At 52.0% G+C, this 26,241-nt stretch overlaps 1 protein-coding gene across 2 annotated transcripts; it reads right to left on the minus strand.

The window, feature by feature from the left end:
- Positions 1 to 1,402: 1,402 nt before the first annotated feature.
- Positions 1,403 to 26,217, minus strand: Mau2 (MAU2 sister chromatid cohesion factor). Of its 2 annotated transcripts, XM_040742045.1 has the most exons (20): positions 25,909 to 26,217; positions 19,922 to 19,939; positions 19,349 to 19,414; positions 18,238 to 18,333; positions 17,436 to 17,530; positions 15,701 to 15,728; positions 15,132 to 15,287; positions 14,112 to 14,258; positions 13,954 to 14,044; positions 13,112 to 13,215; positions 12,635 to 12,712; positions 12,306 to 12,371; positions 10,055 to 10,141; positions 9,242 to 9,291; positions 8,682 to 8,759; positions 8,471 to 8,582; positions 7,613 to 7,703; positions 7,162 to 7,289; positions 6,965 to 7,035; positions 1,403 to 1,589 (listed from the first exon to the last, which is right to left on the minus strand). In XM_040742045.1, exons 1-20 carry the CDS (start codon positions 26,200 to 26,202, stop codon positions 1,586 to 1,588), a joined length of 1,860 nt encoding a protein of 619 aa, XP_040597979.1. In that variant the 5' UTR covers positions 26,203 to 26,217; the 3' UTR covers positions 1,403 to 1,585. The 2 variants fall into 2 exon arrangements, with proteins under 2 accessions (XP_040597979.1, XP_005086209.1); XM_005086152.4 differs by lacking the exon at positions 1,403 to 1,589 and having other exon boundaries at positions 6,743 to 7,035; positions 10,058 to 10,141.
- Between the last annotated feature and the right edge of the window lie 24 nt (positions 26,218 to 26,241).

The raw sequence follows: 26,241 nt of genomic DNA on the forward strand, positions 1-26,241 counted from the left end.
CTCTAATCCCACCCATCTCAAACAAGTAACTAACCCACAACACACCATTGCCCCAGCTTAAGGGGCTGGCACAACAGGCTTGTGCCCAGGAGTTTAGGGGTGGAGGATGTCCAGCACTTGAGGTCCCCACTGGCTATATTAAGGCAATATCTTGAAGAATTCTAGAAAAATGAAACAGGTAGGCCATAAATCACCTCAGAGGATCACATTGATGCAGTCTCTGGTCAGTCTGTATGCAAAAGCTACTCAGTCTCATGCACCCAAAGCTATCCTGAGACATGACCTAGGCTGGGCTCTGGGAAAATATACTTTGTCATCTAGGTTTGGAGTCTAAGAAGGATTCCTTGGTGAGAGAAATCAGTCATGTGAGTGACTCGGGTGTGGTCCAATAGGGACTTCCTTCTGTGAGTGCCAGAGAATGCTCTGGAGAGGAAGGTTCTGGGGGTAGGTGGAGCTTCCTGGAGAGATGAAGTCTGTTTCCATGGGGAAGGCTGGGGAAACAGGGACAGGGTTGATGCATGTGGCTTGGGGACCCACCTGAGGCGTTGTGTGCATTTGCTCTTGGTGGGAAATAGCTCAGGTCACATCCCCGTGGGTGTCTGTCTGGATCCACGCTTTGGGATTACACGTCTCAGAGGTTGGGACCAACTCAGCTCTGTCCCCTTCTGACCCACCTGCCAGCCACACGTATGACATGGACATGCCACCACCACTTCCTGGGCACGGCTCCAAAGCTGGGGACCAGAGCATGGAAGGGTTCTGGATAGAGGCTGCAGATGTTCCTTCCACCCCTTCAGTCCCATCCCAGCCCTCTGTCCTCTCAGATGCCCCTCTCTACACGTCAATAACATGCAAGGTGATGGGAGCCTTCGCCCTCCACAAACACCAGAAGCAGGGCTGGTAGTCTATCCCCTTGCTGGTCCCTCCAGAGTGGACAGACAGGAGAGTGTCAGGTAGGCAGTGTGGAGGACTGGGACTTAGCTTATTATCTTTTGTTTTGTTTATTTTTAAAATTTTTCTTTGTTTTTTGAGACAGGGTTTCTCTGTATTGTTTTGGAGGCTGTCCAGGAACTCGCTCTGTAGACCAGGCTGGCCTCGAACTCACAGAGATCCGCCTGCCTCTGCCTCCCGAGTGCTGGGATTAAAGGCATGGGATTTTGGTTTATAACAGTCTAGAACTCCAACACCAAAGGAATTTGATGCCTTCTTCTGGCTTTCTGGAACACTGCACTCACACACGACAGACACAAAAATATACATGAGTAAGAATAAAAATAAACCTTCAATGCTGGGTGTGATGACACACATCTTTAAGCCCTTACCCAGGAAACAGCCAGGGGATCTTGTGAGACCCAGGCCAGCCAGGACTACATGGTAAAACTGTTGAAAAAAGCAGAACACCTTACATTTCATTAATTTATTTATATGTGTGTGTCTACTACAGTGTGCACAGAGGTTAGGTGACAAGTTGCAGGAGCCGGTCCTCTCTATGCACGATGTGGGTCCTGGAGATCGGACTTAGGTGGGCTGGGTTGGTTGTTGCATTTTAATCTTTAACCACTGAACCATCTTGTAGGCTTTTCGCTCATCTGAAAGGAAATGTGAGGTGGCTGGCTGTGCAGAGACCTTGAATGAGATTATAATCTGATAAAATAAAACCAGGGCCATCAGAGCTGCACAGGGGTCAGTACATATACAAGTCCTTTCCCTGTAAATCAGATCCTGAAAAAATTTCAGGCTATAGCTGGGAAGGGAGGAAGTAATTGGGGTGGAATTCTTCCTTTCCTATTGGCAAGAGGCCTCACTCAGATTCCAGAGTGACAAGTTCCTTTCCCTTCTCATATCCCCAAGATTGCCCCCCTTCCTTTCCTTTTTTTTTTTCAAGAGACAGGGTTTCTCTGTGGCTTTGGAGGCTGTCCTGGAACTAGCTCTTGTAGACCAGGCAGGTCTCGAACTCACAGAGATCCGCCTGCCTCTGCCTCCCGAGTGCTGGGGTTGAAGGCTGCACCACCACTCCTGGAAACCCCACTGGAAGAATGCCAGCATTCCTCTCTCCATTTCTTCCCCTCCCTTTCCACCCTCAGCCTGGCAGGCTTGTCTGAGCTGTCTTGACTCCTGGGCTTGTCCTGACCTCTGGTGGCCAATGTAGGACCATGTTCCCTGCCCCCAGGGACAAACATGCAGATGAGGGCAGTGAAAGAAGCTTCCAGGTCACAGCTACACTTTGGAACAGTTTGTGATTAACCCTTTAGGGCAAGAGCGAAGACCCGTCACCAGGGCTATGTGAAGCTCTAAAGGTGTGCTCTGGAGGTGAGATGCTGAACTCGGGTGGGGACACAGCCTTGGGTGATGTGCAGAGCAACCGGATGCTATTTTGGTTTTGAGAAAGGATCTCACTATATAACTCTGGCTGCCCAGGAACTATGTAGACCAGACAAGCCTTTTTTTGTTTGTTTTCGAGACAGGGTTTCTTTGTTTTGTTTTGGAGGCTGTCCTCCAAATCAGAGATCCACCAGCCTCTGCCTCCCAAGTGCTGGGATTAAAGGCAAGTGCTAACTATCCCGGTTAGGTCAAAAAACAGACACAAACAACAAACCCTGCAGCATACCAACGCAGTGTTATAACAACCTGGAACTCTTCCCACCCTGAACTTCCCCGGTCATGGGCTTCTGTTTCCTTACAACCCTGACACTTTAGATATTCATACTCTTGGTCCTCTATGGTCTTCCTCTCGTGTCTCTGTCGCCTTCCCTTCCGCGCTGTCCACCTCTCCTCTCGTGGTCCTGTCCAGTCTGCTGGCAGCTCTCCATCTACAGCTTCCCTCTGCTCTGAACTCTCCCTCAGCTACAAAAACCTCTCCCAACCACACCTTGGGGCAATCATGCAGTTTATTTATTTTTTTGGTTTTATGAGACAGGGTTTCTCTGTATTGTTTTGGAGGCTGTCGGTCCAGCCCGGCCTCGAACTCACAGAGATCCGCCTGCCTCTGCCTCCCGAGTGCTGGGATTAAAGGCGTGCGCCACCACTTCCCGGCAATTATGCTGTTTATATACCCGATGCCAAAACCCTGTTCACACAACACCTAGCTTCAGTCTCTAGAGCTAGTAGACACTTAAGGTTCTTGGTGTATATTTGTGTGTGGAGGTTGTCAGGGCAGAGGACCTCCAGTCTCAGTCAGCTGGCCAGTGAGCTCCAGGGATTCACCTGTGTCTGTGCTCAGTGCTGGGATTACAAACTTAAGCCATGATGCCTGGTTTTTGCTTGTTTGTCTCGATTTTTTAAACATGTGTAATTGCGGGTCTGCATGTGGAGATCAGAGGACAATTTTCGGGAGTTCATTCTCCCCTTCTCTTCTGGCAACAAACTCAGCTGTCAGGTTTACTCTGAGTCATCGTCAACTCATACCTGACTTTTTATGTGGGTTCTGGGTATGGAACAAATGACTTGACTAGGGCCTTTTATAGATTTATCCTTAATTATGTGCATATGCTGTAAGTGTTCAAGCCTCTGGAGCTGGAGTTACAGGTGGTTGTGAGCTACCTGACCTGCATGCTGGGAACTAACTTCTGTCCTCTGGATGAGCAAGTACATCCTCCTAACTCCTAAACTACTTCTCCAGCTCCTTTTTGTTTTTTGAGACAGGGTTTCTCCGTAGCTTTGGAGCCTATCCTGGCACTCACTCTGTAGATGAGACTGGCCTCAAACTCACCGAGATCCGCCTGCCTCTGCCTCCCCAGTGCTGGGGTTAAAGGCGTGCGCCACCATCACCCGGCACCTGTCTCATTTTTTAAGATGTGTCTTGTGTAGCCCAGACTGGCCTAAGGATGACCTTGAACTCCTCTTGCCTCTATCTCTTAAGTGCTGAGGTCATAAGTATACAGCACACTGCCTGGCTGTAAGGTTTCTGCCACTGGATATGGAAGACCGCCCTCATGAGTAGCTAACCCTCTGCAGTCACCCCTCAACCTCTGGGGTAACTTCTCAAACAGCGTAGAACAGGCTGATGACAGACTCAAACCTCCCAGATGTGAACACCTACTGCCACAGGAAGCTTTTCCTTTGTGGACTGGTCACAGACACACACTGGTTGGTGGGGAAGGCAGGACATTTGCTTGCTGAGGACGGAGTGGGGAAGGTAGTTGTGGACGATGGGTGGGCAGTGGTTGGGAACACACAATGGCAGTGGAGGGAGGCTGTCCTGGGGACCTCTGAGCCCTGGGGTCTTGAGAGGTTTTGACAGCGATTTGGGGGAGCAGCTGCAGGGCAGCTCAATGTGGAAGGTATGCTTGGCACACACCCCCAACAAAGCACAAAAAAGTGGCTACAGACATGGCATAGTAGGGTACAACCTATGTCTCAGAAACTCAGGGTTGAAGCATAAGAATGTTCTAGGCAAAAAGCTGGGGGTGGTGGTGCACACCTTTAATCCCAGCTCTCGGGAGGCAGAGGCAGGTGGATCTCTGTGTCCTAAGCTTAGTGGTGGAGATCCTGAAACCAAACCACAAAAACAAAACAGTCTAAAACTGTGAGTGGTGGCTCACACCTTACCCTTGGCTGAGATGTTTGAAGGAACAGCTGCAAGTTCAAGACCACACAGTAAAATTCCGTCAAAATCAGTCAACCAAAAAAACCCTATCAACAAAATCCATCTAATTTTATATGGATTTCAACTCAAAACTTAGAACTGAACTAACAAAACCAACCAATCCCATGGAAAGCAAAAGCCTTCCCCACCCTGGGTGTGTTCACGCTCCACTGTGCTGCTCTGACAGGCACCTCAACCTCCCAAATGCGGGGTGACAGGTGTGAGCCACCGTGTTCAACTGGTCACTGCCGTCTAAGAACTTGGAGACCAGAGGGACACCTGGGGATAGGAGCCAGCTCGTTTAGAGGCTTGTGTGCTGGAATTGCAGGATGGGATGCCTTTCAGTGGGTCCAAAGCAAATGTATGAAGGAAGACAGAGGACTAAGGGACACAGCTACAGCTCAGCTGGCAGACCACCGGCCTAGCAGCTCCTGTTAAAGCAGGGGTGGCAGCAAATCCTTATCAAACCCTACTAGGTGAGTGGAGGGAAGAAAATAAGAGTTAAGGGTCATTCGTAAACAAGAGATTCTGACTCAAAAAACAAAAAGCTTCAAACATTCCCTCCTTCCAATCAAATCCCCATAGTGAAACTAAAAGAGCCAGGCATGGTGGAATCTGCCTGTAATCTCAGCACTTGGGAGGCTGAGACAAGACAGTTGAGTTACTCAGGCTGGCCACTGTTGTATTGCAGAGCCTCAAAACAAAGAAACAAATCAAGCAACCACCCAATATCAAACTGAAGAAAGGGCTGTGGACTAGCTTCCCACTAGGCTGAGTCAGAGAGGGGCTGTGCCTGTCCCCGGGCTGCAGTTCACAATGAAGACAGGCAGGAGGGTGGGAGGGTGCTCCCGCAGGAAGAGACCAGCAAACACGGGCAGACTTCCCACAGCTCTTCCATGACAACGCTAAGTTCTTGATTAAACGCATAGACTGTTAAAAGCAGGCCATGCCGCCACGTTAAAACCTTTGTCTACACACACATGCCCCGCCTTTCTTAACAGTCACCTGTGGCTCAAGGGGTGACTTCATGTACAGGGCTACACCCCACACTGGCTCTCTGGGGGTTTGTGGCTGGCTCTTGGCACCTCCTAGGCCATAATGTCCATGTGGTCCTTTTGGGCTTTTCTGTCAATCTTTAGCTAGTGGACACTGTGGTGACTATGCCAGGGTCAGGGAGGCTTCACTTCAGTGGAGCCCATAACACAGACGTGGAGTTTGTCACGATCCCATCCTTAGCTTCCATCCCATGCCTGACACACAGTCACTAAAAGCACTCTAACATCAGGACAAATGTTAAGTTGCAAGGTTCTTGTTTGAATTGCTCTATGTACAAAATGCCCTAGAAGCAAAAAAAACAAAAACAAAACAAACAAACAAAAAAAAAAACAAAAGACCTTAAATAAATAGGCAGGGCTGTATGCAGACACTGAGAAGGTCCCTGGGACAAAAGGGGCTGGAGGAAGACGGAAAGGCTGGGGGCCCCTGGCCACGGACGGTGACTGCCACATGGCTTAATGAGGATGTCCACGAAGGCCCTGGAGCCTTCTCCCTTCAGTCATGGGTTCCAAAGCTCCAAGAAGCGGTCTTCTTGGTGCCTGGGTGACAGCTCCCAAGCACCACCTTTGCCACCAAAGAGAGCACCTGCCCAGGTACCACAAGCTGTATAGTCAGTCCCTTGACACCACTGTGCCACCCTTGGTGCAGCCCTCAAGCCAAGAGGAGGAGCTGAGGTGGTTTCACAGCTGCCCTCTATGAAAAGGCCACGTAGCTGCCAGGAAGGAAGCTCCTGCACTCAGGTCCAGTGGGACTTTGCCTAGCGCCCTGGCAGGGTCAAGAGGCCATGATGAATATGAGCAAGGAGCTTGCCGAGGGCGTTTTGGGACACAAGGTCTCAGCTACATCAACTGCACATGCACACCTTCTCCCAGGCTCCTCCCCCACACTGGGGTCCCCTTCCAGGAAGTTGTTGAGAGGCTGACTTCCAGGTCCTCAGAAGTCCCTGAGCGCAGGGACACTGGAAGAACAGCAGGAAAGTGAGGGTCACTGCTCTCCCGCAGCTGGCCCTGGACTGCAGGCCACTTTGTGCAGTCGCACTTAGGAAGTGGGCACAAGGTTTGGCTGAGCAGCCTGATGATGCCCCTGGACACAGATTGTCATCCTGCTCCTCACAGATGAGCTATCAGTCCCCTCCAACAGATGCCACTGAGTCCTGATACAGGCAGGACTGGCTGTTGCCCTCAGAGGCAGATGATGGCTCCAGTACTCCTGGGACTCAGCTCTGGACAATGGTGAGGGGGCTGGTGGATACCCTGGTGGTTTTGTTCCCAGAGAACTCCAGTGTTGGGTCCAACTTGGGGACACAGGCCATACAGGACTCACAGAAGGCTGGCCAGGCTAGTGTTGGGTCCATTCTGAGCTTGGAACTGCACAGGGGGTGGGCCATCTGTCCACTGTGAGGAGAACACACATGGGTAAGCCTGGTGGCCCTTACAAGAGAGAGGGACAACTGACATAGGCCCTCCACACCCGAGGAGCAGGAGTCCCTCACCCCCATGTCTGCCTCCCACCCAGCATACCGTAATGAGGTTGTGCTCTGGGAGGCTACAGGCCTCAATGTGGTCCTGCAGCAGCTGCTGTGAGAAGTTCTGGTGCATCTGTGCGGCCTCATGGGCATCCATGGCATTCCCGCATGCCTTGTTTAGATCTGAGGACGGGGCAGATGTCATTGTCTACTTCATTGCTTGGGTAGCCAAACTCATACCACCCAGAGCAGACAGGAATTGCCCTGAGGAATCCAAACACAGAGGAATCCACAAAGCAGGCATGGTGGCTCGGCAGACAAAGGAATGTAAATCTCTGTGAGCTCAAGACCAGCCGTGTCTACATAGAATTCCAGGCCAGCCAGCCAGGGCTACATAAGGAAACCCTGTCTGTAATAAGCAAAAACTAAAACTGCCCTGGAGACGCACCCCTGCTCAAATGGCATCAGGGCCCCACAACCATGCCTGGGGCCCTGCTCACTCTTACCTCTCAAGAGGGCAGATGACCACAGCTGCACAGACATGTCTGGGATCTTGCTGGCCAGCTGCATGGCGGGCACAACCATGTTGTTACTCTCCTGCCAATCAAAAACTAAGAATGAACAGGCAGCTTTGGAAGAGTGGCTTTGACCTCACACACCTACTGTATGTTCCTTAGCTGCTGGGCAAACTCCGATTCCAACTTCAGAGCCTACCTAAAATGGTCCTCTAAAGTATTTTTTGGGGGGGTGGGGTGGTGCTTTGAGACAGGGTTTCTCTGTAGCTTTTGAGGCTGTCCTGGAACTCACTCTGTAGACCAGGCTGGTCTCAAACTCACAGAGATACTCATGCCTCTGCCTCCTGAGTGCTGGGATTAAAGGTGTGCACTGTGCGCCGCCCACCCCCCCCCAGCTCCTCTAAAGTATTCTTGTCCACCTTGAAAATGACAAACTAAGCATCCTTGTCCCTGCTCTGCACACGATGCAATGATTGGCCATAGTGTGCCTCTTGCCAGCCAGAGAAAAAGACAGCTCTGGACCCACAGTAAGAAATGACGGATGGTGGTAGCGCACACCTTTACTCCCAGCACTCGGGAGGCAGAGGCAGGATGATCTCTGTAAGTTCGAGGCCAGCCTGTTCTACAGAGTGAGTTGCAGGGCAGCCAGGGCTACATAGAGAGACCCTGTCTCGAACAACAAAAACAAATATAACCCAGCACTCAGGCTCCCATGCCTCCCATTCCCTGCGTGCTGGGAGAGTGTGGTATACCACAGTATGCTCTCCTGGGTGTCAGGACAGGAAGTACCAAGCTGCACAGTGCTGCTCCCCAGGCCTCCACCTGCCCATTGGCAAGGCAAGAACTTACCCTGTGATTCCCCAGCACATAGAAGATGTGACCCAGCAGTACAAGGGAGCAGGCTGTGAGGCGGTTCAGGTCCTCTGCATTCGACATCTTTAGAGTTTCTCGAAGAAATCGCCTACACAAGGGGACAGATGCTGACACACTGCAGGCATATCAGTCACAGAGAAGCAGAGGTGGCCTGAGGGAGGAGAGGCGCCCCCCAACCCAAACTCACTTGGCTTCATTGTAGCGGCCCTGAAAGAAGGAGAAGAGTCCCCGCACATAGAAAGCCGCCGCTCGAAGGCAGTGGGAACTGCAGGAAGGAAGCAGAGTCACAGCGGGGAGGGAGAAAGGGCTCCCAAAGGGGCGCTACACACTGTCTGAAGGATGGGTAGGAGCCCTGTCGAGCCTGTGAGGCAGACAAGGTGTTCTGGTGGATGTTCCACCCAAGCGCCCTGCCCACAATGCTTCTCCAAACCCTGCTGCATCTCAGAAAACCCGCCAAATAACGATCCCTCCTCCACCATTCCCACAGGGTATTTAAACTGTCTCCTAAAAAACAGACTTGTGGTTTTTCCAGACTTCCTTTCCAGTCTCCTTTCTGGCCATCCAGGAGTGTTGTATGAATTAAACATGAGCTTTTTCTAATCCGGTTTGATTTGGTCTGATTTGGATTGCTGCATCAGCAGAGAGGCTTATGGGGCGTAGAAAGATTTCATCAGGGCCCACAGGAGTACATACCATCCCATGAGCAATGGGGGCGTGGAATGTCTGTGTTGGGTACAGGCTACTTACCTGACTGGGAAGCTGTGATCTGGGTTTATCCTCTCAAGCAAACTGTACAGCTGGTGGAGAAATGTCAGTCAGTCAGGCCTGAGCTCCGCCCCAGGAGGCCAGGCCCTGAACATGCTACAGGGGACAGGGCTTTCTCCATTCCGTGGGAAGAGTATCACAATATATAGCATGCATGCCAGCCAAGAACAGCCTCGAGATGGGGTTGTCCAACTGAGGGAACCATGTAGGAGAGTGGGGACATTAGGTGGGATAGCATCCCTGTGACCCAAGAGTTCTGCCTCAGCTCCCTGACAATCAGGGTGGCAGAGGTCCACTCATATAAAACCTCTTCCCCTTGATCTGGGGTTAGGGTGTTGCTCTGTGGCAGAACTCTTGGCAGCATGAAGAGCCCTCGGGTTGTACCCTAGCATCACAAATTTGTTGGTTTTTTTTTTTTTTTTTTTTGGTTTTACGAGACAGGGTTTCTCTGTATTGTTTTGGAGGCTGTCGGTCCAGCCCGGCCTTGAACTCACAGAGATCCGCCTGCCTCTGCCTCCCGAGTGCTGGGATTAAAGGCGTACGCCACCACCGCCCGGCACAAATTTGTTTAAAAAGCACAATGTGGGGCCAATGAAGTTGAGTGGCTTAGGATGGGACAGAGACCACATGGATGCAGGAACGAGACCCCAGTCCCTGTCCGGACCCCTCAAAAGTTGCACCCTTATAGAAAGCTAAACATTTGGGCGTTTCTAAGGCCTGTGGGTGCCCAGGACACCCATAGGTCCCTGAGCAAGAGATGGAGGAAAGATACCGAACATGAAGCATGTCACCTACTACCTCTTGGTGTCTATTTCCTTCCCGTATATACACACTCGCAAGGTTGGTCACAATGAAGGCCCACAGCTCCTGGTGGTTGGTGAGCTGGAATGGAAGACAGGGCATTTAGGATGCCAGCCTGAACACTGCTGGGGCCTGATTGGACCCAGAGCTAGCTATTCAAGGGCTCCTTTCTAACTCACCCGGCTCCCTCCAAACCCAAGCACAAAGTGGAGGTGAGCTGTTCCTCCACCAACTGTGTCTTGGGAATTTAGAAAGTGAACAGAAAAGCTAGCCATCCCAATCCTATCAATGCCCATAACGGCAATACGTGGTCTCAACACATGGTCCAGATTGGCCTGCAATTCTCTATCATTCTGCCTCAGCGTCCCGAGTGCTGGGATAACAGGCCTACAGCTACCCTGGCTTGTTTTTTTGTTTGAAGCCAACAGATGTACACCCAAGCCTTGAAGCATGTTAGGCATGTCTTCTGCTACTGAGCTACAGATCGCGGGACGGGAGATGGTCAAGAGAATGAGTTAACTGCCAGTTGTGGTGGTAGAGGCTGCTCATCCCAGCATTTGGGAGGCTGAGGCAAGATCAAAGAACTCTTTTTCTTTTGGTTTTTTGCCCGAGACAGGGTTTCTCTGTGTAGCTTTGGAGCCTGTACTGGAACTAGCTCTTGTAGACCAGGCTGGTCTCAAAATCACAGAGATCTGCCTGCCTCTGCCTCCCCAGCACTGAGATTAAAGGTGTGCGCCACCACACCCAGCCTGGCAAGATCAGAATTTAAGGCCAGCCTGTGCAACTGAGATATCCTCTTAAAAACCATGAGCAGAAACTGCAGTAGAGCACTTGCCTGGCATGTGTGAAATTCTGGGTTTAATCTCCAGGATGGAATGAAGGAAGGAGGGAAGAATATGGGATTCTAAACAGCCTTGGCCCTTTGAGCCCAGGCCCTGCAGTGGGCATGTCCGGTGAAGTACAGGGTTTGTGAACAGGCTGTCTGGGCACACAAAAGTCCAGAGTACCCTTTCCTGACCTGAGCTGCAGCAGCACTGGGCTGTCAGCTGTGGGCAACGGGAGGATCCTGAGTTTGAGGGTGAGGTTTGTGTCTGTCCTAGCTCCTTCCCTTTCATGGATTCTCCAATAGACTCTCCTCTGCACATGATTTCAGCAATATGCTGCTGAGCCAAAGGCACACGAAGAAAGTAAGACAACCAATAAGAGCTGGGCGTTGGTGGCACACACCTTTAGTCCCAGCACTCAGGAGGCAGAGGCAGGCGGATCTCTGTGAGTTGGGGGCCAGCCTGGTCTACAGAGTGAGTTCCAGGACAGCCTCCAAAGCTACACAGAGAAACCCTGTCTCAGAACACAAAACAAACAAACAAAAAAACAACCAATAAGAATGTGAGGTTCCTGGCATTGCACAAGGGCCTTGGCATTCAGCAGGATGGACTGAGGCCCAGGGAGACAAGGGTAGAACCAGCGGAGTTGGCAGTCAGTTGGCTCTTCACCCAGCACCCACAGACACAGAGAACACCAAGGAAGGAACCCCCACCTCTGTCAGAGAGATGCCCTAGCCACCTTGCTAACAGAACAGAATCCTTCTCACCCAAGTCTCTACTGGGGGTAGGGGTGGGGGTGGGGTTCCCTGAGGAATGGGTCAGTAGCCTCCCTTTCCTCAAGGATACTGAGGTCAAGGGAGCCTTTCCTGATCCTGGCCAGATGAGCAGAGCTGGGAGGTGAGCTGCCCAGAGGCACATGAACCACTCTAGTGGAAATGGACCAGTTCCTCCAGACATCAGGAGCCTGGAGGAGGTCAGTAGCCTAAGGGCACGGATACCTTGTGGGGGAGCTCTTCCCTGAGGTAACCCATCCTATCCCTGAACACTTACCTCCTTAGGTCTCAGTCACTGGTCCCCCACACAATGTGACTCTACCAAACATCAGAACCCATCCTAACTTCAGGAACACCACAAGTCTACACAGCCTGAGAGTGTTCTGGCACTTACCAGGTGTCCAAGTGGCACCCAGTGTCCCTATGGCCCGAAACATATGTCCTTCCCTCATATCTGCCCGGGGTATCCAGGAACCCTTCACCCCAGCTGCTCCCACCTCAACAAGAGCTGTGTCACTGTCATGGTCAGTGTCAGGCTGACTGTGGGCTCAAAGCCTACCGCTCTAGCAGCAGACCTAAGCTGGTCTCCATCCTCCCTGGGGCGTAGCCAACCTGACATCATATTGCTACTCAGGGAGCCAGCCTTACCCGAAGGGCTGTGGTGAATTGGGCTTCTGCGTTGTCCATACAGTTCACGGAGACACAGTACAGGCCCTGCAAGGACAGGGACAGGTGTAGGGCAGCTCTCAAGGCTGCTGGGACTCAGGTCAGACACGGTGGCCCTAGACAAGCACAATGGGCCTCTGGGATGAACTTCATGCTATTGTGAAGGGCCACCTGCCCCCACAACAGAGCAGTGCTCACTGGGAATATCTGGATGCGAACTGTTCTTTCAGGGTCGATCACGTTCTTTGCTGGGTATGTTCTGGGTTCAGGATTCTGACAAAAGTGAGACCCAGCACCCAGGGTAAACTCACCAGCAGTGTGTGCAACTGGGCGGCATGGTTGGAGAAGAGCCGGGGGGACTGCTGGCACAGTTGGCAGACCTGAGAGATCTGAGGAGAGAACAGAGGTCATTGCCTTCCTTGGTACCTGGTATTGGAGAACTGTCTCAAGGCTGGAAGACATGCCTGCCATACTAGGATCAAAGTCCTCAAAGGAAGAGCTGCCCCAGGGAGGAGGTTGACCCTGATCTCATTTCTCCTTGCCCTGCTGACCAGTGGCCCAGCTTCAACTGAGTACCTTGGCTACAGGCTGTAGAGTGCCTTCCCAATGTTCTCAGGAAGGTGGACATTTTGGTGACATGGATCCTAGTCACATTACAATGTTCCCTGAGCAAGCAAGTTTTAGGGAGCTAGACTACTGGCTTTACATTAAATTCTACAGCTCAGCATGCTAGCGCAGTGACAATGAGGTCCCTGTACCCTCCCCTCTTGTCACTCTGTGCTTGATACCTCCTGTAGTGCGGTGGCCTTGTGGCCTGTGACGAGACGGCACATGATGATATGCTCCAGCAGGATTACTTGGAAGGATGACAGGATGGGACTGCAGTCCAGCACTGGGAACAGGAGGCAGGGGTAAGCACACAGGCATAGTCCCACAGGGCCCTCCCCACACTACCCCTGCTACAACCTCTTCTCATCTAGATAAGGACATAAGCTCAAGCCAAGGCCAATGTGAAGTGTCCCAAGGCAGAGAAATCCCCACTCAGTGGTGCTCAGGTAAGCAGGGGGTTGGCAAGGACAGGTCCTGGCCTGGATCCCAAGCACCAAAACCACAGGATATTCTGGGCTGAGCACTATGCTACACACAGGTTAGCTCTACAGTGGCTGGTACAGCTGCCACCCCTGCTAAGAACTCAAGAACCTGCTGAGTGGGTTCTCCAAGATGTCTTGAACTGTGCATGCCTGTTCAAGCTATGGGGACCCCAGACAGCTTCTGGCAACCCTGCACAGCTCTCCTTGGGTGGGAAAATGGGGCTTAGTTCTTGCCCAATCCAGCTTAAGGGAATGAGAGGCAATTCTACAGGCTCTGGTGTCCCCAGCTTACTTCTCCCTGCAGCAGTGCTGAGGGGGGCATAGGGACAAAGAGATTTAGATCAATACTAAGTAAGGCCACATACATCCCAGGACACATGAAAGTCAAGTGTGCACACAGAGTCCATACTCAGGAGGACTGAAGCACGTGAATGAGAGCTAGGTCCTGACCCTGGCCTCCCTGGGTGTGGACATGTTGTCTTGTTAAGGACAGCTTGGAGCTGATAGGGTTGTTGGGTTCCCACTCAGGTGGCACTTACTCTTGAGCTTTTCCAGCTGCATGAGCGCCTTGTCTGTGTACTTCTGTGCCTTCTCTAGGTAGCCGGCCTGCATCGAATGCATCACTGTGACCTGTAAGGAGAGTGGGCAGTGGTCACGGGGCCCTCTCTCATCCCAGGCCCAGGGTGGCAGGACTCACCAGGTAGACGAGCACGCACATGTGCTCCTTGGGCAGCCAGTGGAAGAGGTCGGCGGGGTTGCTGGGCAGGATCTCGTCATCATGCAGCGTGGAGATGGTCTGGATACACTGCTGCAGCTGCTTTAGGCACGGCTTGACGCTCTTCACCTGCAGCACAACGCGCCTCAGCACCACACCCCAGGAGGCCTAGCAATCCTGCCCAGCTCCCATATGAGGCCTCCCCTCCTACTGCACAAGTCCACCCCCCACCCCCGTCCAGGCTAGCTCTTTGGCAGGGAACACTTGGCCTCCCAGCAGCCAGGCCTCACTCAAGGAGGCCAGAAGAGGCCCAGCAGTAGCCTCCAAGAAACAGAAGCCCTGCTGGCACTGTAGTTTGTACCAACCCTCCTGTCGGCCATCCTGAGTCTCTCAGGATGGTTGTGGCTCTCAGCAGTCACGATCAACCCACACCCGCCATGTTTTTCCATGTGTGTGAGGAACTGGGTCCAACAAGAGCACAAGGCCCTTACTAACACCAGGTTCACCAAGCACCTCCTGCTCCTCATTATCACTGGCCCAGTACCGCACAGGGGAGTGTACCCAGTGAGCCCACAGGAACAGGCCAAGGCCAAGGCAGGCAAGGTGGCTCCCATTCACCATAGGCTGAAGCCATCACAAACTCAGGTGTCGGGTCTTCAATGCAGACATGAAGCCACACCAAGGTCCCTACTGACCCTCACAAAGTGCTGTGAGCTAAGGAAAGGGAGCCCGCTGCACAACTTCCTCTTGTTCTCATGGCTTCCAATAGCTGCTCTAGAGACCTTCAATCATGTGTGCACTCAACGGATGTGGGGCCACACATTCGCACTCAAACAGAACAGAACCACTAGAACAAGGCACCTCTGAGCAACTCCTCCCTTTGAGTTACGTAATGACGTGTGGTGGGGCTGCACCTGTGCTGGAGCATCTACGCTGCGGCACTCACAAGCATGCAACAGAGACCATATCATGAGCAACTCTCCTGTCAGGGAGGCCACACACCTGCCCAGCATCCAGGTAGTGGGTCACCTGCAGCACCAAGAAGAAGACGCGCAGGGACTCCTTCTGGATGGGGTTGCCTTGCCAGTTCTCCACGATCTGCCCGCACAGCGTGAGCAGCGGGTGCACCTCTTGCAGCTTACGCTCCATCAGCAGCAACTGGAAGGGATGGTGAGGGGGTCACTGTCACCAGCCTAACCCTGAGGACACCCCACACCAGGGCCAGGCTGTGTGCAATGACATCAGGAATGACAATGCACGCCTTTAGTCTCGGCGCTCGGGAGGCAGAGGCAGGCGGATCTCTGAGAGTTTGAGGCCAGCCTGGTCTACAGAGAGAGTTCCAGGACAGCCAGGGCTGCACAGAGAAGCCCTGTCTCGAGCAAACAGACCTGGATACAACAAAGCAGCCGTACAAAGGGTTCCACAGCAGCACACCTGCCACCTGTAACCTCAGGACCCCAATGAAGCCTGCCAGAGCAGAACCCTTGTTCTTGAGAACACACTGTGTAACCAAGTCCCCGAAGGTGGCTTTGTTCTTGCAGTAAGGCTGCACCCATCCAGCCTTGACTTACCATCCCCTTGCTGAGCAGGAACAGTGCCCTGGAAAAGAAACAAGATGTTAGGTCTGAAAGACACCAGGAATCCTGGAGTCAATAAGGCTGCACGCCCCCCCCCCCCAGGTATGCTTAATAGTAGAGCTCTTTAGAGTGCTGCATTTTGTTCTGATTTATACAGATGGGGGTGGGGGACATGAGGCTGGCTCCCTTGTAACCCAGGTTGGCATCAAAGTCAGTATGCAGCTGAGGATGACCATGAACATGGTCTTCAGGGGGGTGGGCATGCTAGGAATTGAACTTAGGGTCTTACACTCTGCTACTGCACTATACTCCCAGCTTAACGTTGAACTTAAAAAAATAAAATAAAAAAACCCAAACCATATTAACTGGGCATGGTGGAGCACACCTATGATCCCAGTACTCAAAAGGCAGAGACAGGTGGATTCCTGTGAGTTCAAGGCCATAATGGTCTACACAATGGAATTCTCAGACAGCCAGAGCTACACAAGAGAAACCTTGCCTCAAATATGTGTGTGTGTGTATAAAAATATCCTTTTGCCTGGCGGTGGTGGCGCACGCCTTTAATCCCAGCACTCGGGAGGCAGAGGCAGGCGGATCTCTGTGAGTTCGAGGCTGGGCTGGACCGTCAGCCTCCAAAACAATACAGAGAAACCCTGTCTCGTAAAAACCAAAAAAGAAAAAAAAAAAAAAGCTTTTGTTTATGTCTATGTGTGTGCCTACATGCACAAGCGTCCTGCCTGCATCCAGGTGCTGGCCCAGGAAAGGGCCTGTCAGATGCCTGGGAACTGGAGTTACAGGGACCCGTGACTCTCCAGATGTAGGTGCTGAGGAATGGGTCCGGGTTTGGATTGCTCTTAACCACTGATCCACAGTCCAGTTCCAGCAGCCACTGTCTCACACAGGGCAGACACACCGAGAGCATTACAAAATGGCAGAGCAGAAGACGGCGCTCCAGCCACCCTAACATTCCCACACAGCACATGTGGGCCTGCTACAAAGGATGCATGAAACAGACTGCCTCGGGAGGCCACCACCCCGCCGCCCCAGGGCCTCACCTGTGAACTGGTGTCCTCCCCACCCAGGTCCCTCTCAGGATTAAGGGTGTGAACTTGTAACAATGGAGGCAAGTCCATGCCCTCCCCTCTCCTCCTTCACCAGGGTGTCGAGGGCCTCTCCTAGCCCCCTCTTGGACTTTCCCAAGCAGATGTATATACATGGTGAAACTGAGGACAGGGACTCCCTACCACAGGGCAGTCTGCTCTCAGACCAATGTTAGTCCACTTTATTTTGCCGCATTCCTTACCAAGTGCAGCGTGCAGGCGGTGGACACTGAGTCACACCTGGTTGCTGAGAAGGCACCTGTGCAATAAAGCCTGTGGCTGAGCAAATCCTACCAGCGCTTTCCATTTCAAGAAGTGCAAACCTGTCATCCCAGGGGGAGGCTGAGACAGGAGGATTAAAGCAAGTAGTTGGGCCATCCTGGGCTATAGCAGTGACAGTCTGTCTGAGAAATACCAGTGAAAGAACTGTCAGTACGAACTCTCCAAGTGAGACGCTGCCTCTGCCTTCCCAGCCAGCCACTCATGTCTCACGAATTGATGGGCCACTTGCTAGGATTAACTGCAGGGCTCACTACACCACCTTCACACAGTAAGGCACTATGCTTAGGGTCAGCAGCAGAGCTCTTTCTAAGTTAGAGAGCAGGAGGGAAGGAGTGGGAGGAGCCTACCGTGTATATTCAGATCCCACCACTCGGGCATACTCAGCCCCCACGCCCAGGAGGTCACAGGCTGATACCAGGTCCTTCTCCAGTGTGTGCAGTTGCTGAAGAGAAGAAAAAGCAATGATTATGGCTTCCACGCCCGTCCTCAATTTGCCTCAGTGTGGCTGAGCCGCCTACATCAGCTCAGTCACTGCAGGGTTGGTTTGGAGCTCAAGCACCAAAGCAGCCATCAATGCTAACCCTTAGGTTTACAGCCAAGTGCACTTCAGCTCCCTGGTGCACTGAATCAGCACTCCGGGCTCTCAGCAGACCCAGTGCACACCAGGTGGGTTAGTAGGAAGGACTCCCTCAGGAGCAAGAGAGTAAGGAAGCCCGAACAACAAAGAGACCAAATCTGGCAGATCCCTGGAAGGCACATGCAGATCCTGGGGACAGAGCTCAGCTCCCCGGCACACAGCCTCATGTAGCTGCCCCGCCCGTTCCCTCAGCTGCTAACAGCACATGGCCGGATGCAAGGAGGCAAAGTGAGCTGGAAGCCTAAGGGGATCTCCTGGGGAAAGGCCCTGAAGCCCGGCATCTTTGCTGCGGGGTGATAGCACTGCATCACAGGAGACAGGGAACAGGACAGATGGCCAGGTCAAGGGCAGGCAACACCAGCAAGAGGTCATCCAGGTGCCCGAGAAAAAGATGCAGACAGGGTACAGGAAAGAAGAGGTGACTGACAGAGTGGAGCAGCCTGTCCCACTATGGTAGCCAGGAGGCCCCCAAGGGGAACCTGTGTGTCAGTCTCGCTCACTCCCATACTCACGGCGAGCTGGAAGAGCAGGCGGCAGTGCCAGTATGGCGTCTGCTGTGAGATCTGAATGGCTTTCCGCAGCAGCGGCTTTGCTGCATCCACAGAGTTCTGAAAGGAGACAGTTTCAAGTTCAAGGAGAAGGACGTGCTGGCAGGAGCTGAGCCCTGCCACAGCAGCTGCTGCCACTTTACGGGGTAGGAGGGGAATGCTAGTGCTTGCTACTTGGGGAGAGTCCTGATGGCTTCTGAAATTACTTCTTGACAAGTGTGGTGGCTCACACCTGCCTTATCAATCAATGCTTGGGAGTCTGAAGCAGGACTGCTTATGAGTTTAAGGTCAGTCTAAGCTACAGCTTAAGGTACACTTGCAAGTTTTTAAAAAAGTTTTAATTTAGAGTATGATGGCTCATGCCTTTAATCTCAGCATTAATGAGGCGGATCTCTCTGAGCTTGAAGCCACCCTGGTCTACAGAGTGAGTCGGAGGACAGCCAAAGCTGTGTAGAGAGATCCTGTCTCAAAAAACAAAGCAAAACAACAAGGAAAAAACAAAACCTCAGGAAAAAAAAAACCCAAAATTTTAGAATATAAAATATTATAGTCTCAGCCGGGCATTGGTGGCACACACCTTTAATCACAGAGGCAGGCGGATCTCTGTGAGTTTGAGGCCAGCCTGGTCTACAGAGCGAGTTCCAGGACAGCCAGGGCCACACAGAGAAACTCTCAAAACCCACCTCCCGTCCCCACGAAAACAAAAACAACTGGACAATGATGCAGAGTCACTTCTATTATAGTAGGTGGCATAGACCGGGAGGGCAAAGGGACAGGACAGAGCTCAGTGACACTGTCTAGTCCTAGTGAGGAGCTGTTATCCCTAAGCCTGAGTTCATAAACAGAGAAACCAGAGTGTGAGTGAGCCACGCAGGGCTCTGACGCAGGCTGCAGCACTCCACAGAAGGACTCTGAGCACTGCCTAACTCTGGTGCTGCAACAATCATACTGTGAATTCCGAGGGTCTGAGGGTGGAATACAATGTGAACCTCTACCCATCTGGGAACCACAGTTTCCTGGTAGGCCCAGGAAACAGGGAGAGACTCAGCTTTCAGAACTAGTAACATGTTCTCACCTCTTGGCAATACAGCTCTGACAATAGGCTTGCTGCCTCAAATTTAACATCTTCAAACTGTGGGATCTGGAGAAGTCCAGGTAAGGAAGTATAATGCAAAGAAATTTCTTTGTTTGTTTTGGTTTTGGAGACAGGGTTTCTCTGTGTAGCCCTGGCTGTCCTGGAATTCACTCTGTAGACCAGGCTGGCCTTGAACTCAGAGATCTGTCTGCCTCTGTCCTCAAGTGCTGGGATTAAAGGTGCAAAGACATCTTTTTAAAAATGGCCACAGCTCCAAGTGAATTCTCCCCTCCATGCTGCAGGACAAGCAGAGGAGATCAACTTGGGGTAGGATGAGGGCCTTGCTGCCCAGAGTGGTGGTTGGCTTCCAGGGCAGCTAAGGCACATGGTATGCCAGGGAAGGGGGATGTTTCTAGCTTTTACCAGATTTTCATTCAAAAAGAACATTCCTTCAAGAGTACAGTACAGGGCCTTGGAGTATGGCTAAGTGGCAGAACACTTGATTAGCATGCCCCAGGTCCTGGGCTCCATCGCCAGCACAGGCACCCCCCAACATACACAGGAAAAGGATACTTGCTGTGATATCAACCACTGAAAGAGAAAGAAAAAGGATTAGTTAGTGTTGAGTCTATGCTTGGCATCTAGCTCTGCCGTTCATGCTGGGGCTAGCACAGTGTGCCCACCACCAAGAGCAGTGTGGGAAAGTACACACGCTTGCTCTTCCTGCAATGTGGCCAGGGGGAATGGAAGCTGCAGAGCACTTAGTAGATGCCTAACAAAGAGGGGACTTCTTCTAACATCAAACAAGGAGCTAGCACTCCCACATACTCCAGGAAGGGAACCCCAGGGTAATCTTGCCATATTCCATGCTTCAGCAAGGCTGATGATGGTCTGACACATTCAACAAAGCTTTGCCCAAAGCTTCCCTTGGGGAAGAGGTTGGTGTACAGGGACGAGTCCCTGCTGAGGAAGCTGCATATCAAAGAGGCCTGAAGGGGGTAGAGCTAGCCCTAGAAGGGGAGTGTACCCAAACACCCTCAGAACAACAGAAAGCCCTGGACACGTTTCGGTGGTTCCAAGAGTTTACTGTTCTTGCAGATGACTCATGCTTGGTTCCCAGAACCATCCCTAACGCCAGCTTCTCACCGCCTTTAGCCTCCACAGGCACCTACTTCAGGTGCACACACAAACAGAAGCATGGTGGTGCACATCTTTAATCTTAACCACACTGGGGAGGCCGAAAGAAGCAGGTGGATCTGAGTTTGAGGCCAGCCTGGTCTACACAGCTAGCCAAAGCTAAACAAGTGAAACGCTGTCTCCAAATAAATAAGTAAATAAATAAAAGTATCCAGAGGGCCAGCTTTGACTCAGGGAACCACTGTGTCTCAAGCTACATGTCCCAACAGGCTTCTAGCTAGGGTGCCACACAAAGCGCAGTCACTGGGATCTTCAGGGACTTCCTAAGAACACACCTAACACTGACCTGCCAACCTAGGGTCCAACAAACAGTAACCAAAACACTAACATTTGAGAGAGTCCGACAGGTGTAGCCTGGTGGACTGGGTCTTGGCCACCCACTGCATCAAAGGGCTACACAAGATGGGGCACTTGGCCCTGGGCTTTGAAGACTAGAGTAGGATGTGAGCACAGCTAGTAAGAAAGGGACCAAGACCTAGACTAGCGAGGGCTGCAAGGCTGGTGGCTTAGTGCCACTCATGCAGCAGTGATGTCCACGAGTCCACCCCTGGATGTGGAGCCTGACCCGGTGGACAAGAGTCAAAGCACCTTTTTTTTTTTTTTTCGTTTTTCGAGACAGGGTTTCTCTGTATTGTTTTGGAGGCTGTCCTGGAACTCACTCTGTAGACCAGGCTGGCCTCGAACTCACAGAGATCCGCCTGCCTCTGCCTCCTGAGTGCTGGGATTAAAGGCGTGCGCCACCACTGCCCGGCTCTTAGGCTATTTTTAAAAAAACTCTATGGCATTCAACAGGCCATGGTGTGGATGTGGATCACAGGGCAGCTTGTGGAAGTCAGCTCTTTTTATTATTATTATTATTGTTTTGTTTTCCAAGACAGGGTTCTCTGTGTAACAGTTCCAGTTGTCCTGGAACTCCCTTTGTAGACCAAGATGGCCTCAAACCCACAGAGCTCCACCTCCTCTGCTTCCCCAAGTACTAGGATTCGAAGCAAGCACCACCACTGCTCAGCAAGGGGCCAGTTCTTTCCATCATGCTCTGTCACTCTCTCCGTTATTCCCTTGAGATAGGGGTAAGCTAGCAGCTACCAAGCCCTATTTCTCCTCAGCAGCCACAGTCCTGGGGTTCCCGTGGGGTTATGTGCACAGGCCAGATCTTTCACATAGAGACTGAGATCCGCACCCAGGTCCTCATTCTTCAACAGCTACAGTTCTCACCCACTGAGCTTTGCCCAGCCTCATGATTTTTGTTTTTTGAGGCAAGGTCATGCTGGCCTTGAACTAGTAGCATTTCTTTTTCCTGTCTCAGCCTCCAAAGAGCAGGGATTATAGGGATGAGTCAGCACACCCAGTTTACAGGATTCTTATTCACAGAAAACAAAGTAACAAAACCAAAAAAAGAAAAAGAAGAAACAGGTCTCCTAACAACCAGAGTAGAGATAGCTACTGATTGCCACAACCATGACTGGAAACAAAGGTAGCTTCCCTAATGTCCTGCTATGGGCAGCCAAGGCTCTGGAACAGCTTGCAGCCAACACCTGAGTGTGAGCATAAGGAAATCAGGAGGGGTGAGCAGGATGGGTAAGAGGGTGCTTAGCACCAAGCTTGAGCTGTGTGCAGACTCCCACAAGTTGTCCTGCGACCTGCACACGTGCTGTGTACATACGTGCACATATCAAACAATGTGAAACACCAAGTCAGAAGACCTTTATGTCTTTGGTTTGCTGAGGATCTAGTGACAACAGAGCAGTGTTCTGAAGACAAGACGAACTGGGAGAGGCAAGCAGGGGCGAGTCAGAATGAAAGGCGACGCTGACTTTAGTTCTTCAAGTCGAGGTGAGGGAGGGAGAGAGAGAGGAGAAAGCACAAAGGAGAACAGGAAGAAGCGCAGGTTGTAGCTCATGGAGCTGCTCTGAACTGTGGCCAAGGCCTGGGCATGGGTTTCTAGTCCAGGAGTGTACCGCATGGAATCTAGATGCAGCAATGGTCTGGAGCGTTTCTGAGCAGTGAGAATTCCCACATGTCCACATCCTGCAAAGATTCTAAAGGGGAAGGCTTTACACACCCCCTCTCTGTCTCTGTCTCTCTCTCACACACAGACACAGGGTTGGGGGTGTTGGTGTTAAATTTCTGGCCTTCTCTTATTTACAGGATTTCCTAAGACTCCAAGTGCTGCTAGGAAGCCAGCACCAGACAAAGGCTCCCAGGGATGGAGAGATGGCTCAGAAGTTAAAAGCATTGGCAGCTACTCCAGGACCCGGGGTTCAATCCCCAGCACCTACACAGCAGCTCACATGACTCCAGTTCCAGAGGATCTGACACCCTCACACAGACATACATGCAGGCAAAACACCCATCCACACTAAAAGCAAAAAGACCAACACTATCACCCAGCGTCCCCACATTCCCAACCAAATAGTATGGGTCATGGTCTCTTTCTCAAAGTACCTTACAGTTTGGACTTACCCTACTTTATTTGTGGTAAGAGTTGCTATACTATATGCTAAGGAGACTGAATGACACAGGACTGTGACTAGACATCAGGCGTCCATTTCAGAGCTGTTGACCACAGCACTGCACACTGTACCTGACACCTGAGACACCTGCTGATGGGAGCTCACGGTAGCTGGCTAACAGAGGCGTCATCCACAGTGTATGCATGCTGACGAAGGCCAGCACGGGAAGGAGTGGACAGAACCAACCAGCCAGGTGGTGCTCACCCTCATCCCGGCATTCTGCTTCTAGTTTTTTAAAGAAAAGAGCATCGTGCCCTGTGGCTCAGGCTAGCCTGGAATTCCTGGGCTGGCTGAATGCCCGTTTCAGGACTCTAGCTGGGACTACAGGTTTATGCTGATTCACACCATGATTCTTTACTGAGTGGGTCCAAGAGAGGAGAGAGTAAAAGTTCATAGCTGTGCTTTGGGGGCAAGAGCAATAAGAATAAGAATAAATGAAGGGATTGGTAACACAGCATGGCAGCAGAAAGTGGTTTATGTACAGGGTCCTAGAGTCACTCCAAGAACAAAAAAAGGGGCTACACATGCCACTTTACTGAAATTCACTCCGATTTTGAGTGGAGGAGCTGCTGAGGTGAACAGGGTTTTCCAGGAATTGAGCTGGGGTGGCCTATGGAGGGCACGCTGTGGTTCTGTGGAAGACCTCAGGAGTCAGGTCTCTATTACACCAAGGGAAAGCACTTCACAAGAGGAAGGGTTTCAGTTACTGTTCTCAAAGCCAAGGGCTAAAACAGCAACTGCAGGCATGATTACACAGAGCTCAGCAGATGAAACATGAGGACACCCACGGAGACAAGGGAGTGAGGGTGGTGGTGGGTTAGCTGCCTCCAACAGGCAAGAAGAGTTTCAGAAGCAGCAAGGCCCTGGCCACCTCCAGTCTGCACCTACACTGAAGCCTGGCACTTGGCAGGGTCGCCTCACTCACTACTGCCCTGATGTCTCCAATGCACTGATGGCCACAGGCACTCCCTGAGTGGTTCATTAGCTCACACCATGCAAATGTCACTCATACAAAAAAGGGAGTCCTTCATTCCCATTCTTCCAATTAGCCTGACATCAACGCTATACCGTCCCCTGGTCCAGTGTCCACAACTCTTGCACTAACAGCCTTATGAGAGAAAAAGCTTCTGTGGGCAGGGACTGTTCTAGTCAGCTAATACCCAGAGAACCCAAAACATGCTTAACACTTGGTTGGAGAGGAACAAGAATCTCCTTGACAAATGAAAGAAAAAGCAAAAGCAAAAGAACAAAAGAAAAAAAAACTTCACTGACACAATGATATCTTGTTCTAGTATGGGAACTGGTGATCATTAAATCGAGGGGTCTACAGAGATGGCTCAGTAGTTGACAGCACACACTGCTCAGCACAGGACCCAAGTTCTGATCCCAGCATCTGCCATCTTGGCAGCTCACATAGGACTCTGACTCTAATTCCAGGGGACTTAAGGCCTCTGACCTTAGTGGGCACAACATTCATGTGCATGTACCCGATTATAATGAAAAATAATTACATCTTTTTTAAAACCAAAAATTTTGATTTTTTTGTTTTAATTGCTTTGTTTTCATCATTTCTTTTAGAGACAGGGTCTTCTATGTAGCCCTGGATGTTCTGCAACACCCACAAAGATATGTCTGCCTGTTTCCTGAGTGCTGGGAGAGGCACCCACCATTACACCTGATCTTCACTTTATTTTTAAAATTAACTTTAGCAAGTGAGTGTGAGTGTGTGTGAGTGTGTGAGTTCGTGCAGGCACACACTGAGGTAAGAAAACAATGTTTGGGAGTCTGTCTCACCTTTCACCTTGGGTTCTAAGGCTTGAACGAAGGTTACCAGGCTTGTGCTGCAAAAGCCTTTACCCACCAGGTCTTCTAGCCAGACCTACTTTCTGTCTTTGAGGCACTCTTGCTGTGTAGCCCAGGCTAGCCTTGTGTTTATTATCTCCTTCCTCTACCAGGCATGTGCAACAGTGGCTGTAATCCCAGCTCTTGGGTGGTCGCTAGGAATCCTGAGGTCCTTCTGTGATACACAGTAAGACTTTCATCAAAAAACAAACAAACAAAAACAAAACAAAACAAAAAAGAGCAAAACAGAAACAAAACCTCACTTCACGGCGCTAAGCCATGAAACGAGTAACTTAGCTGGTTAGTGCCGATTAGCAGCGCTAACTGCACAGCCTGGGAAACAACGGTTTTGAGACCTTCCTGAAAGCAACTTACTTAGACTGAGCACGGGCCAGTGCATTTAAACATCTGAGACGACTCGAGGAGCTCCTTCAGTCCCAACACAGACAGGTATAAAAGGAGTGAACGGTTTCAATGAGAACGCGTCTACAGTCACATAATCTATTAAGAGGAGGAATGACAACTGCCTCGTCAAATTCTGTGAAGCCCCAAGATGTCACAGCTGGCGGGGAAGCCGGGACTCCTTCAAGGACAGACGGAGGGAGAAGGTGGCATCAAGGGTGAGACCGCCCTCCGGACCCCGGCGGAGCGCACACCCTTCGCTGCTCACAAGACATCCCGTCCAGGCCCAGACTCAGGGTCTCACCCCCCCCCAACGCCCCTGCCACCAAGGGCAGAGACCCGAGCCCCAGAGACCCGAGCGTCGGACGCCCAGACAGCTGCCGGGAACCGCATCTCCCAGGCTCTCCCCACTCGCCCCCGGGCTGACCCCGCGGCCGCCCGGCCCGAGGTCCCCGGTGCGGGAGCCGGGCCCAGGCTCAGGGGCGAGAGGGCGTGGCGCCTCTGTCACCGCTGGAGAGGGCGAGGCCTCCGCCGGCCCCCGGCTCGACGGAGGCGGAGAGCGTCGCGCCCCCGGCTCCCCGCCCGCCCGCCCGGCCCGCAGCTCACCGCCTTCTCCAGGTGGCTCCGCGCCTGCTCGCTGTTCTTCGTGTGGTGGTAGAGCACCGAGCCGAGCTGCAGGTGCGTGCGGGCCTCGATCCGCTGCGGCGGCTTGAAGGGAAACACGGCCTGCAGGCAGTGAACGCACAAGCGGATCTTGGGCGGGCTGGACGTGCGGAAGTGCTCGGCGAAGCCCAGGAGAGCCAGATACCACGACTCGGCCGCTTCGGCCTGCGCTGCCTGCGCCGCGGCCGCCTGCGCCGCCGCCGCCGCCTGCGCCGCGGCCGCCGCCTGTGCCGCCATCTTGGCCTGCACAACAACAAGCCGCCTCCACCGAGAGGC

The sequence above is a fragment of the Mesocricetus auratus genome, unplaced genomic scaffold, assembly GCF_017639785.1.
Source record: "Mesocricetus auratus isolate SY011 unplaced genomic scaffold, BCM_Maur_2.0 Super-Scaffold_6731, whole genome shotgun sequence".
NCBI lineage: Eukaryota > Metazoa > Chordata > Mammalia > Rodentia > Cricetidae > Mesocricetus > Mesocricetus auratus.

Coding starts and splice junctions, on each gene's coding strand:
- Mau2 (XM_040742045.1), bottom strand. CDS start 26,202: ATGGCGGCACAGGCGGCGGCCGCGGCGCAGGCGGCGGCGGCGGCGCAG. Junction 15,288..15,700: donor TCCTGCTCAGCAAGGGGATG/GTAAGTCAAGGC, acceptor CATCCCTTCCAG/TTGCTGCTGATGGAGCGTAA. Junction 13,216..13,953: donor GCAGCTGGAAAAGCTCAAGA/GTAAGTGCCACC, acceptor TCCTGTTCCCAG/TGCTGGACTGCAGTCCCATC.